This window comes from Solanum tuberosum, unplaced genomic scaffold (genome assembly GCF_000226075.1).
Source record: "Solanum tuberosum cultivar DM 1-3 516 R44 unplaced genomic scaffold, SolTub_3.0 scf00068, whole genome shotgun sequence".
Classification (NCBI taxonomy): Eukaryota; Viridiplantae; Streptophyta; class Magnoliopsida; order Solanales; family Solanaceae; genus Solanum; species Solanum tuberosum.
In genome coordinates this window covers 1,018,809-1,033,230 of record NW_006238994.1, presented here as the reverse complement: position 1 = coordinate 1,033,230, position 14,422 = coordinate 1,018,809, and the positions used below count along the sequence as shown (strand labels likewise).

Genomic DNA, 14,422 nt, shown 5'->3' with positions numbered 1-14,422 from the left:
TTTCTCTTTTCTCCTCTTTTCTCTTCTTCTTTTCTGTTCTTGAACTCTCAACTAAAACCCTAGGTGTAAACTAGGATTATAAAACTGAACCTAATAGGATTAGACCCTTAAGACCTTACTAAAAACGAATTAAATCTGATTTGGTAAGGAAAAGACCAAAATACCCCTCTCTATTTTCGGCTAACCTTCCTTAACTGGTCAGCCTATCTTAAAAAGGTCATATCTCACTCATCCGACCTCGAAACTTAGCAAACTCAGCGGCGTTGGAAAGATAATTTAAAGATCTTCGCTACGGTATCTAGTAGCACACCTAATTCATCTTGAGCTAGGAATTATGGTCGTTTCAAGTCGACCCAAAACTCATACTTAAGCATAACTTGCAAAATTTCAGATTTTGCTATTTCCAATTTAATTCTTTTTGAAACTCAAGGTGCTACATCTAGTGACCTTAACACTTAAGAAATTTTAAACTCCTTGGTAAAATCTCACTCACTACGAAGAACGGTTCGAGTCTTGGTTCAAAAAATTTCTGGGGTGTTACACTAACTAGCTCACAAGGTAAGAATATATTAGGGGTCGTTCGGTACAAAAATTAATAACATAGGGATTAGTAATGCATGATTTATTTTTTTATCAAGTGTTTGGTTCATTACTTTCCACCTCATCTTGTGTTTGAATTAAAACTCTATAAAAATTTTCTTTCTGATTATAATCATGGATTTTCTATTTCATGTAATCGGATCAAGATAGATAATTGTTGGACAATATTATTTTTTATAACCTTCTAACTAGCTAGGAAAAGAACAATTTTATTGTCATATTTGTTATTTTCTCACTTAGATTATTTGAGGGTAAATAATTGTCATCTTAATAAATTAATCACTTACAAAACGTCAATTTTTAATTTAAAAAGATAGACCATCTAATTTTAAAAACCGAAAAGACGGTAAACAATAGTAAAATCGAATAAACCATCTACATTTACACATAAAAATTGCATGTTGTAGTTTTAATATGTATCCAGTTTTAAAAATTGTTCAAAATACAATAATTAGAAAGCCACATATATATTAACAAATAATACATTCAATTAAAATCAAATATGTCATGTGTGATATGTTTACCTTTTCAATTAGTAAATGTTAAGCAACACACATTTCAAATGTTTTATTGATTTGTATTGGATTTATTTAGCAACAAACAATTTTCTCTAAATAGAAAATTTTTAAGCAAAATTATTTAAGTAAATTTACTAATATAAATATAAAACATAAAATTAAAAAAATAAATAAAATAATTAAAATTGTTTGAGGGATATTTTTATCTTTACATAAATTAATTCATGATATTAAATTCTATGTATTTATACATCATCTAATACAATGTAGGGTGGATATATTAGTTACATAGGCCCAAAATTCCTATTATCAAATATAGTACTAAATAATGGGCAAATTACTTTATTAGACATACATCACTACCATATATATACTAATTTTACCTCTACTTTAAGTAATTACATATATTACCATTTTAACTATTTTATACCATATATTATTGAAGATACAATCAATATTCATATCCCTTAAAACTAGGATTGATTAATTATCTTTACATTTAAACTCTAAAATTAGTGTTTTAATTAAAAACAAATATCTTTCTCTCAGAGAGTATGAGTTTGGGTAAAACTCAAACTCTAACTTTTCCTCTTCCTCTTCCGTTGAAGAGTCAAAATTTATTGAGAAGAAACACCCCATTAAAATAGATGGTCTACAGCTTGTCAACACACACATCAAATTCTTAGCCTTTGATTTTCTCTCTCAAACCAATTCCCCACGAATCTACCATTTTTTTTCGTAAGGGGAGACACCTCTCGGGCGCAGAGACAATGAGTATCGTTGTAAGCAGAGATTTCAAGCGCAGTAAATTTATCAAATTCGACATTGGCGATAGTATTGGTTGCATACTATAGATCAACCAAGAAACTTTGTGTCACTTCTCCCATCGGATCTAGGCGCAGTGAGCAACACTGATGAATCAAAAGGTGAAGCAAACACCGCCACGGTGAGATGCCCTAACTAGCTACAAACGTAATCAGAAAGTTTCAATAAGCGGAGATTTACGTATGTATTTGACACATTATTGTTGTATCTGATACATTATTGAGATACAATTATATGTATCTCATTTTTATCAGTGTATCTTATTAAGTGTGTATGTATCTAATGAATAAATTGACATGTATTTGACACAATTTGTTTTGTCATGTATCCGAGTCTTGTGATATGTATATGGTATTCTATCATGTATCTTAATATTATCATATATATATTTGTTGTGTTATTACTATGTATCTAACTATTTTCATATTTATCTGTGATACATGCTTTTGGATATAACGTATCGAATTGATACATCAAATTATACATATAAATGATACATGAAATAATATTAGATCATATAAAAAGATAATGAAATTAATATTAGATCATATAAATAGATACATCAAATTAATACTAGATACTTGTATGATATTCATGTATCTAAGTGTTTAGTTGATTGGATACATTATATATTTGATAATAGATACATCAAATTAATGAATTTATTATTTTTAGAGTAATCAAATGAATATACATGTTTTTGTCTTTTTTTATTAATAATATAATGAAATGAAATTAATTAAAAATAGATATAACCTTGATTTTCACCTTATATTAAAGGACTTAATTAATTTTAATTTTCAGAATTAATGGTTCTAAGTATTTTGAAAATCCTCCATGACTCATCTAATTAAGGAAATTCGTTACAATCAATTAATTTAAATAAATAAAATATGTATCTTGATTTTAAAATTAGGTAGATACAGTATCTCGCAAATTCAGAATCATGTATCTTATATATGCATGAAATATGATACAGAAAGTAATATTTGAAAGTATGAAGAATCTTAGTAATTACGATGTGGAGTTTACCTTGTGCCCAAAATAATACCATACATAATACATGAAAGCCAGTGGTTCATTCCCCGGAACTCTAACGGCAGAGTCAGTGATTCTTAGAGCATAATTAAATCCATATCAGTTGTGAATGAATTTCCAGAATATCGATGAATTTTCGTAGGCAGATAGAGACACGAGTAACAAACTTCACTTCACTTCATGTTGTTGCTGTTCTACTACTAATTCTGAATGTTCCATGATGATCAGAATCTATGTGCAGATGATTCTCGATCGGATTGGTAAGTTCTTTGTTACTATAACACTCTTACTTAGCGAGGCTCTTTAACGAATGCTTAAGCTTTGAACATGTTTGATAAATTGTGTAAATGAACATGAATATCAAATTATTTGTGATGACGGGTGTTAGATTAGCGGGTTGGATCAAACTTAGAACGTGTTAAAATGGATTGAGTTCGTAATGACCAATCCAAGATGAAAACCCAAATACTAACACTGAAGGTAAATACGTAAATTTATTTGGTTTAAAGTAAATTGTAAAGGATCTTCAAGATCCCCAGACTTGAATAATTGGAAACACACTAATAGTACTTCTTACCGTGTGATTTCCATTCTTTTCAACCCATAATTAACACAAAACTTCGGATCACCTCTGTAATGAATACTCAAACTATAGCTCCTTTTCTCATATTTTCTCCCAAAAGCTAAAACTTGTGGGGATACTGATTTCTGGCATTTCTGGGAGTTTCCACTTTTGCTGTATATTTAGCTGCACCAGAACCAACATTCGTAACCATCCTTGTGAATTTCTTGACCAACTGAGGGAATTTTTTCCGCTCAAGGTCAGATTCCCATAGAGCAATGAATGATGGATAATTCAGATCAGCTGATGGATTTGAGCAGTTGTGGAAATTGGCTGATGATCTTGCAAATGTTTTGAATTGCTCTTCTGTGAAATTCATAGAGCATATAAGATTGACGTAGTCATGTGGAGTAGTATCATATATTTGTCCTGGATCAAGAGCTTGATTTGGATGAATGAATCCTGCTCCATGTTTAATGGTGTGGCTGGTTCGTTAGTATCAGAGTCGATCATTCGAACACCAACAGGACAAACAATTTTCAAACTAATCTAAGACTTGTCCTATTCCAGAATCAGCTATGTACCCTTACAATAATTGAACCATTTTTTTTTAATGTTTTGGTATTGGGTCAATATTTTTTAACTTGTGGGGCCTGGACAAGTCATCTTGTCGGTGGAGAAAGTTCACTTTCGGTCAGAGTTATTTTTTAGGAAACGTGATATAAGTTGAGTGCCCATTTGAGAAATTTACGCTCAACTAGTAGCTTTTAAAAGGTCAGGAGCTATAATTCCTAGTAAAATATCTTAATTTTTTTTTCTTGAACGCCCTATGTTTACCAAAATATCTTACACTATAATGATATATACCTTATTACACAATTCAAGGGGACCCAACTGAATATATCCACTTGGGGTTGGGAAGGGTGGGAGGCATCACTATCTACTTATCTGAATGTGCTTAATTAGCTGGCCACTTGTAGCAGTCCCTACTCTGCAGGTGGACTGGTGAAGTCTTTTAAGTCTCATTTACACAAGCAAATTCTAAGACTTTTCAACATGTATGTTGGGATGGACAGTACAAATGAAAGTAACTACTCAAATGAAGGTAACAAGAGTTTCAAAAAATCCAAAATCTTTTTAAAAAGAATGATATTATTATCTGTTTTTCTTTCTGAAATTCCCTTTTAAATTCTGGCTAGTTTGCTTAGACATTAGATCACTATCCAAAATTCAATGGGCACGATTAATCCAGAATTGGGGAGATAAAGCGCCATCTGCCAAGTGCCAACCTCCTCCTGGCCCACTACCTCCTACTATATGATTGATTTTGAGTCATTAATCAAACTCGGGACCACGGAAAATGTATCTATGGACTTTTCCCCCTGGTTGATTATCACCTCCCCTGCTCCACTGCGCAATTGCTCTGTAATTTTGAGTCATTCATAAAACTTGATTGCGTAAGTTTACTATTACACAAATCTTGTGTCTTTTCTACATTAGTATCACTTAAGCTCATACAACTCTTCTCCACTTAACAGTATTAATTGTTACAAGGACCTCATCTTTCTTTGCGCTCTTATATAAAGTCAATTGAATATTTGAGTAGTGTGTAGTGAATAATTATGGAAACTAGAATACTGTTGTCGCTTTATTCTCCATATCTGGTCTTGTTTTCATGGGCACTTTCTGCTCATCTCTTTTTAGCTATAGCACAAAGATCCACTTATATTGTCCATTTGGACAAATCTTTAATGCCTAATGTCTTTACTGATCACCATCATTGGCATTCTTCTACTATTGATTCCATCAAAGCTTCTGTTCCTTCATCAGTCGACAGATTCCACTCTGCTCCAAAACTTGTTTACTCTTATGACCATGTGTTTCATGGCTTCAGTGCTGTTTTGTCCAAAGATGAACTGAAAGCTTTGAAGAAGTCACCAGGTTTCATTTCAGCATACAAAGATAGAACTGTGGAACCTGACACTACTTACACATCTGATTACCTCAAGCTCAATCCTTCATCTGGTCTATGGCCAGCTTCTGGTTTAGGCCAAGATGTGATCATTGGTGTTCTTGACGGTGGCATCTGGCCCGAATCTGCAAGTTTTCGAGATGATGGTATTCCTGAAATCCCCAAAAGATGGAAAGGAATTTGCAATCCAGGCACCCAGTTTAACACTTCCATGTGCAACAGAAAACTCATTGGGGCCAATTACTTCAACCAGGGACTTTTGGCTGATGATCCCACTCTGAACATTTCCATGAATTCTGCTAGGGATACTAATGGTCATGGCACACATTGCGCTTCCATTGCTGCTGGGAACTTTGCGAAAGATGTTTCCCATTTTGGATATGCACAAGGAACAGCAAGAGGGGTTGCTCCGCGAGCTAGGATAGCTGTATACAAGTTTAACTTTCGTGAAGGAAGCTTAACATCGGATCTAATTGCTGCTATGGACCAAGCTGTTGCAGACGGTGTTGATATGATATCCATTTCTTTTAGTAACCGTTTCATTCCCTTATATGAAGATGCTATATCTATTGCTTCTTTTGGAGCTATGATGAAGGGAGTGCTGGTTTCAGCTTCAGCTGGAAATCGAGGTCCAAGTTGGGGAACTTTAGGCAATGGATCTCCATGGATCTTGTGCGTGGCAGCAGGCTTCACCGACTGGACGTTTGCAGGAACATTGACTTTGGGCAATGGATTAAAAATTAGGGGGTGGAGCTTGTTTCCTGCAAGAGCCTTTGTCAGGGTTTCTCCGGTGATTTACAATAAGACTCTATCTGATTGCAAGTCAGATGACTTGTTATCACAAGTTCCTGATTCCCAAAACACCATCATCATTTGTGACTATAATAAACTTGAAGACGGTTTTGGTTTTGATAGTCAAATTTTTTCTGTCACTCGAGCAAGATTTAAAGCAGGCATCTTTATTTCTGAGGATCCAGCAGTGTTCAGGGATGCTTCTTTTACCCACCCGGGAGTAGTGATTGACAAAAAGGAAGGGAAACAAGTCATCAATTACGCTAAAAACAGTGTTGCTCCCACTGCCACCATAACATTCCAAGAAACATATTTGGATGGAGAAAGGCCAAGCCCATTTCTTCTTGGATACTCATCACGAGGGCCCTCCAGAAGCTACGCAGGAATTGCAAAGCCAGATATTATGGCTCCAGGGGCACTTATTCTTGCAGCAGTTCCACCTAATATCCCTTCCGTTTCTATTGAGAACCTACAATTAACCACTGATTACGAGCTTAAATCAGGCACATCCATGGCTGCACCACATGCAGCTGGAATTGCAGCAATGCTAAAAGGCGCACATCTTGATTGGAGTCCTTCAGCTATTCGCTCTGCCATGATGACTACTGCAAACCATTTGAATAGTGCTCAAAAGCCTATTAGAGAGGACGATAACTTTGTAGCCTCGCCTCTAGGCATTGGATCAGGGCACGTTGATCCAAACAGAGCACTTGATCCTGGTCTTGTAGATGATGCCACTCCACAAGATTACATAAATCTTATATGCTCTTTGAATTTCACAGAGGAGCAGTTCAAAACATTTGCAAGATCATCAGCCAATTACCACAATTGCTCAAATGCATCAGCTGATCTCAATTACCCATCCTTCATTGTCTTTTATTCATTCAGCCAGGAGAGTAACTACCCCTGGTTGGAGCAGAAATTCAAGAGGACCCTTACAAATGTTGGTAAATCTGGAGCAACTTACAGAGTAAAAATAGAGAATCCTAGGAACTCTACAATTTCAGTGTCACCACAAACATTGGTATTCATGAACAAAAATGAGAAGCAAAGCTATACTTTGACAATTCGCTATAGAGGTGACGAGAAAGGAGGTCAAGATGGGTCTATCACTTGGGTTGAAAAGAGTGGAAACCATTCAGTAAGAAGTCCAATGGTGATAACTTCCACAGTTGGATGTTTGGGCTTCAGAAGATTAGGATTTAGGACCATCAGATTATGTATGCTGAATGAAAAAGTTGTCTTATTCGATAACCTACTTTAAGTCATTTTATCCCTAAGAACTCATTGATCAATAGTAAAATAAATCATTTTCTATAGTTTGTATATTATGATCCTTACGTGGATAGGATAATTCTCATTTGTCAAGCAAAAGCCTAAAACAGTCTAAAGACTTCTCAAAAGATATTTTGGGGGAAGGACTAAATATTCAAGATGTGGGATAAGAATTTTGACTTTACTACAAGTAAAAAGTTGTCCCTTCAAAAATATCTCTGATAAAGTTAAAGACGACATACAAAGAGAGAGTTCAATAAGCTTTCTGTTCTTTTAGCTTAATCATTCCGTGTTCGATATTCACAAATCCTGAATACATGTCACAAAATTTTCCATGATGAGGATTTTTACACTCTTTATCAAAACCTCTGACCTCAATAACTATCATTTCACCAGTCCCCTAGGTGGTGCCTCTGGTGATACTAGCTTTTGATGTTCTGTGTATACCATTCTCAACAAATCTCGGACTACACTGAATATGTTGTCGTTGTTCTTGCCCTGTTTATAGTACTTTGAATCTCCTTTTTTAAATACAAGATATTATTATCTTCCCTTTACATCATTGATTTTGAGTGATTCATCAAATTCGGGACCACAAGAAAAGGTTATAGCCACCTGTCCACTTAGAATTATTTGTGAAATAAAAAAGTAGTTGAGTGACTTTAGTGATACTAAAATAAAGTTCTGAGTAATTTTTCGTTAAAAAATTAGTTAAATTACTCTAGTGCAATAAAGTAAAAAGTTGAGTTACCATCAAATTAAATGAATAATGTCTTTCACATAAATATGTGCAGGTGAATAATGGCTCTCCTAGGTTTTCTGTTAACCTTTCCCAACTCAGATGCTCATTCCTTCCGATGTTGTTAGAATTTCTAACTGAAAATACTCTTCAAAGGTAGTAGACAAAATGCATTAATGGTAAATGTTGTAATTAGCCCAGTTTGACACAACTCATTGCATATGAGCGGGTTAGTGACTCATCCATTTATTAACCAACTCTTTTTAACAAACTCAAATTTAATGGAACCGATCATTTGACATTCCTAATTAGAAGCCTGCATTTCTCTTTAGACAGAGTGTGATGTTGCTGAATAGTTTGTCACATTCCATCCACACACCGACCTACTCTTACATGATTGATCTGGAGTCATTTATCATACTACAGACCATGAAAAAGACTAATGATATTATGAATAGTCATTTCTCTTTACTAATCTTCCAGTTCTCATTAATTATTCTCCAGATTAACAATGCTAATCAAAATTATTGTCATCATAAATTATTCAGAAGTAGAGAGAGCATAAAGCTCACAAAATTATGTACACTATTTCCTTGTAAAAGTTTATATTACAGAGAAAAAAAAATGATAAATAGCAGTCATATTTGAGACTGACATATAGGTCCCTTTCAGGCATGATGGTAAAGTTTGCTTTTACACAAGCTGCCTATCTTTACTGAATCAGCTCATTTCAATGGATAAGAAGAGTCAAATTATCTAGCTGTATTGATTGCTAAAGGGACCTCATATGCTTCTATACTTAATCCTATAAAGTGGAATGAATATTTGGTGTCTTAAGAACACTAGTGTGTAGTAAGTGATGAACATGGAATCTAGAAATATTTGGTTTCCATGTTCTCCATATCTGATCTTGCTTTCATGGTTCCTTTCTGCTCATCTCTTCTTAGCTATAGCACAAAGATCCACTTACATTGTCCACCTTGACAAGTCCTTAATGCCTAATGTATTTGCTGATCACCATCATTGGCATTCTTCCACTATTGATTCCATCAAAGCCTCTGTAATTCCTTCATCAGTAGGCAGATTCCACTCTGCTCCAAAACTTGTTTATTCCTATGACAATGTGTTTCATGGATTCAGTGCTGTTTTGTCCAAAGATGAACTGAAAGCTTTGAAAAAGTCACCAGGTTTCATTTCAGCATACAAAGACAGAACTGTGGAACCTCACACTACTTACACTTCTGATTTCCTCAAGCTCAATCCTTCATCTGGGCTATGGCCAGCTTCTGGTTTAGGCCAAGATGTGATCGTGGCTGTTCTTGACGGTGGAATCTGACCCGAATCCATGAGTTTCCAAGATGATGGTTTGCCAGAAATCCCCAAAGGGTATTTTGGCGAATGATCCCACTGTGAACATTTCCATGAATTCTGCCAGGGATACTGATGGTCACGGCACACATTGCGCTTCCATTGCTGCTGGGAACTTTGCGAAAGGTATTTCCCATTTTGGATATGCACCAGGAACAGCAAGAGGGACTGCTCCACGAGCTAGGATAGCTGTGTACAAGTCTAGCTTCAATGAAGGAACTTTTACATCAGATTTAATTGCTGCTATGGACCAATCTGTTGCAGACGGTGTTGACATGATATCCATTTCTTTTGGTTACCGTTTCATTCCGTTATATGAAGATGCTATATCAATCGCTTCTTTTGGAGCTATGATGAAGGGAGTGCTAGTTTCAACATCAGCTGGAAATCAAGGTCCAAGCGTGGGAAGTTTAAGCAATGGATCTTGTGTGTGGCAGCAGGCCACACTGACAGAAGATTTTCAGGAACTTTGACTTTGGGAAATGGGTTGAGAATTAGGGGATGGAGCTTATTTCCTGCAAGAGCCTTTGTCAGGGATTCTCCGGTGATTTACAACAAGACTCTGGCCGCTTGTGATTCAGTTGAATTGTTATCACAAGTTTCTGATCCCGAACGCACCATCATCATCTGTGATTACAATGCAGATGAAGAGGGTTGGGGTTTCTCTAGTCAAATTTCTCATGTCATTGGAGCAAGACTCAAAGCAGGCATCTTTATTTCTGAGGATCCAGGAGTTTTCAGGTCTTCTTCATTTCCCTACCCAGGCGTTGTGGTTGACAAAAAGGAAGGGAAACAAATCATCAATTACGTAAAAAACAGTGTTTCTCCAACGGCTACAATCACGTTCCAAGAAACTTATGTGGATGGTAGGCCTGCCCCAGTTCTTGCTGGAAGCTCAGCACGAGGGCCCTCCAGAAGCTACTTGGGAATCGCAAAGCCAGATATTATGGCACCAGGGGTACTGATTCTTGCAGCATTTCCACCTAATCTCTTTTCACAAAGTATTCAGACGAACTTAGAACTATCCAGTGATTACGAACTTAAATCAGGCACATCCATGGCTGCCCCTCATGTAGCTGGAATTGCAGCAATGCTAAAAGGTGCACATCCTGAATGGAGTCCTTCTGCAATTCGCTCCGCCATGATGACCACAGCAAACCATTTGGATAGTACTAAAAAACCTATTAAAGACGATAATAATTGGGTAGCCACACCCCTAGATATGGGTGCAGGGCATGTTGACCCAAACAGAGCTCTTGATCCCAGGCTTGTATATGATGCCACTCCACAAGATTACATAAATCTTATATGCTCTATGAATTTCACAGAAGAGCAATTCAAAACATTTGCAAGATCATCAGCCAATTACGATAACTGCTCAAATCCATCAGCTGATCTCAACTATCCATCATTCATTGCATTGAACCCATATAGCCTGGAGGGGAACTTCACCTGGTTGGAGCAGAAATTCAGGAGGACCCTTACAAATGTTGGTAGAGGTGGAACAACTTATAATGTGAAGATTGAAACTCCTAAGAATTCCACAGTTTCAGTGTCTCCACGAACTCTGGTGTTCAAGGGGAAAAATGATAAGCAAAGTTATAGTTTGACAATTCGATATATAGGTGATAGTGATCAGAGTACGAACTTTGGGTCGATCACTTGGGTTGAAGAGAAGGGTAACCACTCTGTTAGGAGTCCTATAGTAACGTCTCCCATAATCGAGGTCTGGGGTAACGAAGACTAAGGCCATCAGATTCTTGAGCTGCAAGTACACTATACAAGACTAAGGGGAATTATGTATAAATACTGAATGAAAAGTATTTTTCCTATCAAAAAGATATGGGAATAAATAATGTATGTAGTAGGAGCTACTTTGTGCCAAAAAAATTCCCAACATTGCCGATTTTTTTTACCCCTGACAACTTTGATCAATCCAAATCGTCAAAGGTGTATTCCTGCTTCTCAAGTTTGCATTGAATGAATATTTGGTGTCTTAAGAACACTAGTGTGTAGTAAGTGATGAACATGGAATCTAGAAATATTTGGTTTCCATGTTCTCCATATCTGATCTTGCTTTCATGGTTCCTTTCTGCTCATCTCTTCTTAGCTATAGCACAAAGATCCACTTACATTGTCCACCTTGACAAGTCCTTAATGCCTAATGTATTTGCTGATCACCATCATTGGCATTCTTCCACTATTGATTCCATCAAAGCCTCTGTAATTCCTTCATCAGTAGGCAGATTCCACTCTGCTCCAAAACTTGTTTATTCCTATGACAATGTGTTTCATGGATTCAGTGCTGTTTTGTCCAAAGATGAACTGAAAGCTTTGAAAAAGTCACCAGGTTTCATTTCAGCATACAAAGACAGAACTGTGGAACCTCACACTACTTACACTTCTGATTTCCTCAAGCTCAATCCTTCATCTGGGCTATGGCCAGCTTCTGGTTTAGGCCAAGATGTGATCGTGGCTGTTCTTGACGGTGGAATCTGACCCGAATCCATGAGTTTCCAAGATGATGGTTTGCCAGAAATCCCCAAAGGGTATTTTGGCGAATGATCCCACTGTGAACATTTCCATGAATTCTGCCAGGGATACTGATGGTCACGGCACACATTGCGCTTCCATTGCTGCTGGGAACTTTGCGAAAGGTATTTCCCATTTTGGATATGCACCAGGAACAGCAAGAGGGACTGCTCCACGAGCTAGGATAGCTGTGTACAAGTCTAGCTTCAATGAAGGAACTTTTACATCAGATTTAATTGCTGCTATGGACCAATCTGTTGCAGACGGTGTTGACATGATATCCATTTCTTTTGGTTACCGTTTCATTCCGTTATATGAAGATGCTATATCAATCGCTTCTTTTGGAGCTATGATGAAGGGAGTGCTAGTTTCAACATCAGCTGGAAATCAAGGTCCAAGCGTGGGAAGTTTAAGCAATGGATCTTGTGTGTGGCAGCAGGCCACACTGACAGAAGATTTTCAGGAACTTTGACTTTGGGAAATGGGTTGAGAATTAGGGGATGGAGCTTATTTCCTGCAAGAGCCTTTGTCAGGGATTCTCCGGTGATTTACAACAAGACTCTGGCCGCTTGTGATTCAGTTGAATTGTTATCACAAGTTTCTGATCCCGAACGCACCATCATCATCTGTGATTACAATGCAGATGAAGAGGGTTGGGGTTTCTCTAGTCAAATTTCTCATGTCATTGGAGCAAGACTCAAAGCAGGCATCTTTATTTCTGAGGATCCAGGAGTTTTCAGGTCTTCTTCATTTCCCTACCCAGGCGTTGTGGTTGACAAAAAGGAAGGGAAACAAATCATCAATTACGTAAAAAACAGTGTTTCTCCAACGGCTACAATCACGTTCCAAGAAACTTATGTGGATGGTAGGCCTGCCCCAGTTCTTGCTGGAAGCTCAGCACGAGGGCCCTCCAGAAGCTACTTGGGAATCGCAAAGCCAGATATTATGGCACCAGGGGTACTGATTCTTGCAGCATTTCCACCTAATCTCTTTTCACAAAGTATTCAGACGAACTTAGAACTATCCAGTGATTACGAACTTAAATCAGGCACATCCATGGCTGCCCCTCATGTAGCTGGAATTGCAGCAATGCTAAAAGGTGCACATCCTGAATGGAGTCCTTCTGCAATTCGCTCCGCCATGATGACCACAGCAAACCATTTGGATAGTACTAAAAAACCTATTAAAGACGATAATAATTGGGTAGCCACACCCCTAGATATGGGTGCAGGGCATGTTGACCCAAACAGAGCTCTTGATCCCAGGCTTGAGGTTCCTAAACAGTTTTGGGCAGATGCAGTCTCTACGACTTGTCTTCTGATTAATCGTATGCCATCCACTGTTCTTGCTACCACACCCCTAGATATGGGTGCAGGGCATGTTGACCCAAACAGAGCTCTTGATCCCAGGCTTGTATATGATGCCACTCCACAAGATTACATAAATCTTATATGCTCTATGAATTTCACAGAAGAGCAATTCAAAACATTTGCAAGATCATCAGCCAATTACGATAACTGCTCAAATCCATCAGCTGATCTCAACTATCCATCATTCATTGCATTGAACCCATATAGCCTGGAGGGGAACTTCACCTGGTTGGAGCAGAAATTCAGGAGGACCCTTACAAATGTTGGTAGAGGTGGAACAACTTATAATGTGAAGATTGAAACTCCTAAGAATTCCACAGGATGAGTGGTTAGTCTATGAGGTCACCCGTGTTTTGACAGAAGAATCAAATATTGTCCCTCCATCTCTCAGATCATCTATTGAGGATCAATCGGATACTGTACCATCAGCTCCTGCACCATCTACGGTAGTAAGACCTCCGGTTGTACAAGTTTACTCGAGGAGGCGAGAGGCCATTGATACATGTTCTGCACCAGTCCCTTTGTCATCAGATCCTCATTCGTCTGATCTTCCAGAAGATCTTGATCTCCCTATTGCTATTCGCAAAGGTACACGTAGTTGCAAATCTCCATACTCCATTGCTAATTTTGTTTCCTATGGTCATTTATCCTCTATGTCTAGATCTTTGATTGTTTCTCTAGACTCTATCGTTGTTCCTAAGACAGTTAAGGAAGCCTTGAGTCACACTGGATGGTATAATGCAATGCTTGAGGAGATACATGCACTAGATGAGAATCACACTTGGGACTTGGTGGATTTACCAAAAGGAAAGAAGGCAGTGGGATGCAAAT

At 37.3% G+C, this 14,422-nt stretch overlaps 1 protein-coding gene and 2 pseudogenes across 2 annotated transcripts in view; all 3 read left to right on the top strand.

Annotated features, from left to right (window-relative positions):
* LOC102603703 (subtilisin-like protease SBT1.7) overlaps positions 1-7,624 on the top strand; it is a 19,630-nt gene extending 12,006 nt beyond the window's left edge. The window contains exon 2 of one of the 2 annotated variants that reach the window (XM_015307855.1): positions 5,208-7,624. In XM_015307855.1, coding sequence (XP_015163341.1) covers positions 5,208-7,571 — 2,364 coding nt within the window. In that variant the 3' untranslated portion in view covers positions 7,572-7,624. The remainder of the gene's footprint in view (positions 1-5,207) is intronic. The other variant, XM_006345343.2, reaches the window with a different exon arrangement.
* A 1,479-nt stretch (positions 7,625-9,103) lies between these two features.
* On the top strand, positions 9,104-11,664 carry LOC102604040 (subtilisin-like protease SBT1.7; annotated as a pseudogene).
* A 9-nt stretch (positions 11,665-11,673) lies between these two features.
* LOC107057762 (subtilisin-like protease SBT1.7) lies at positions 11,674-13,916 on the top strand (annotated as a pseudogene).
* The last annotated feature ends 506 nt before the right edge of the window (positions 13,917-14,422 follow it).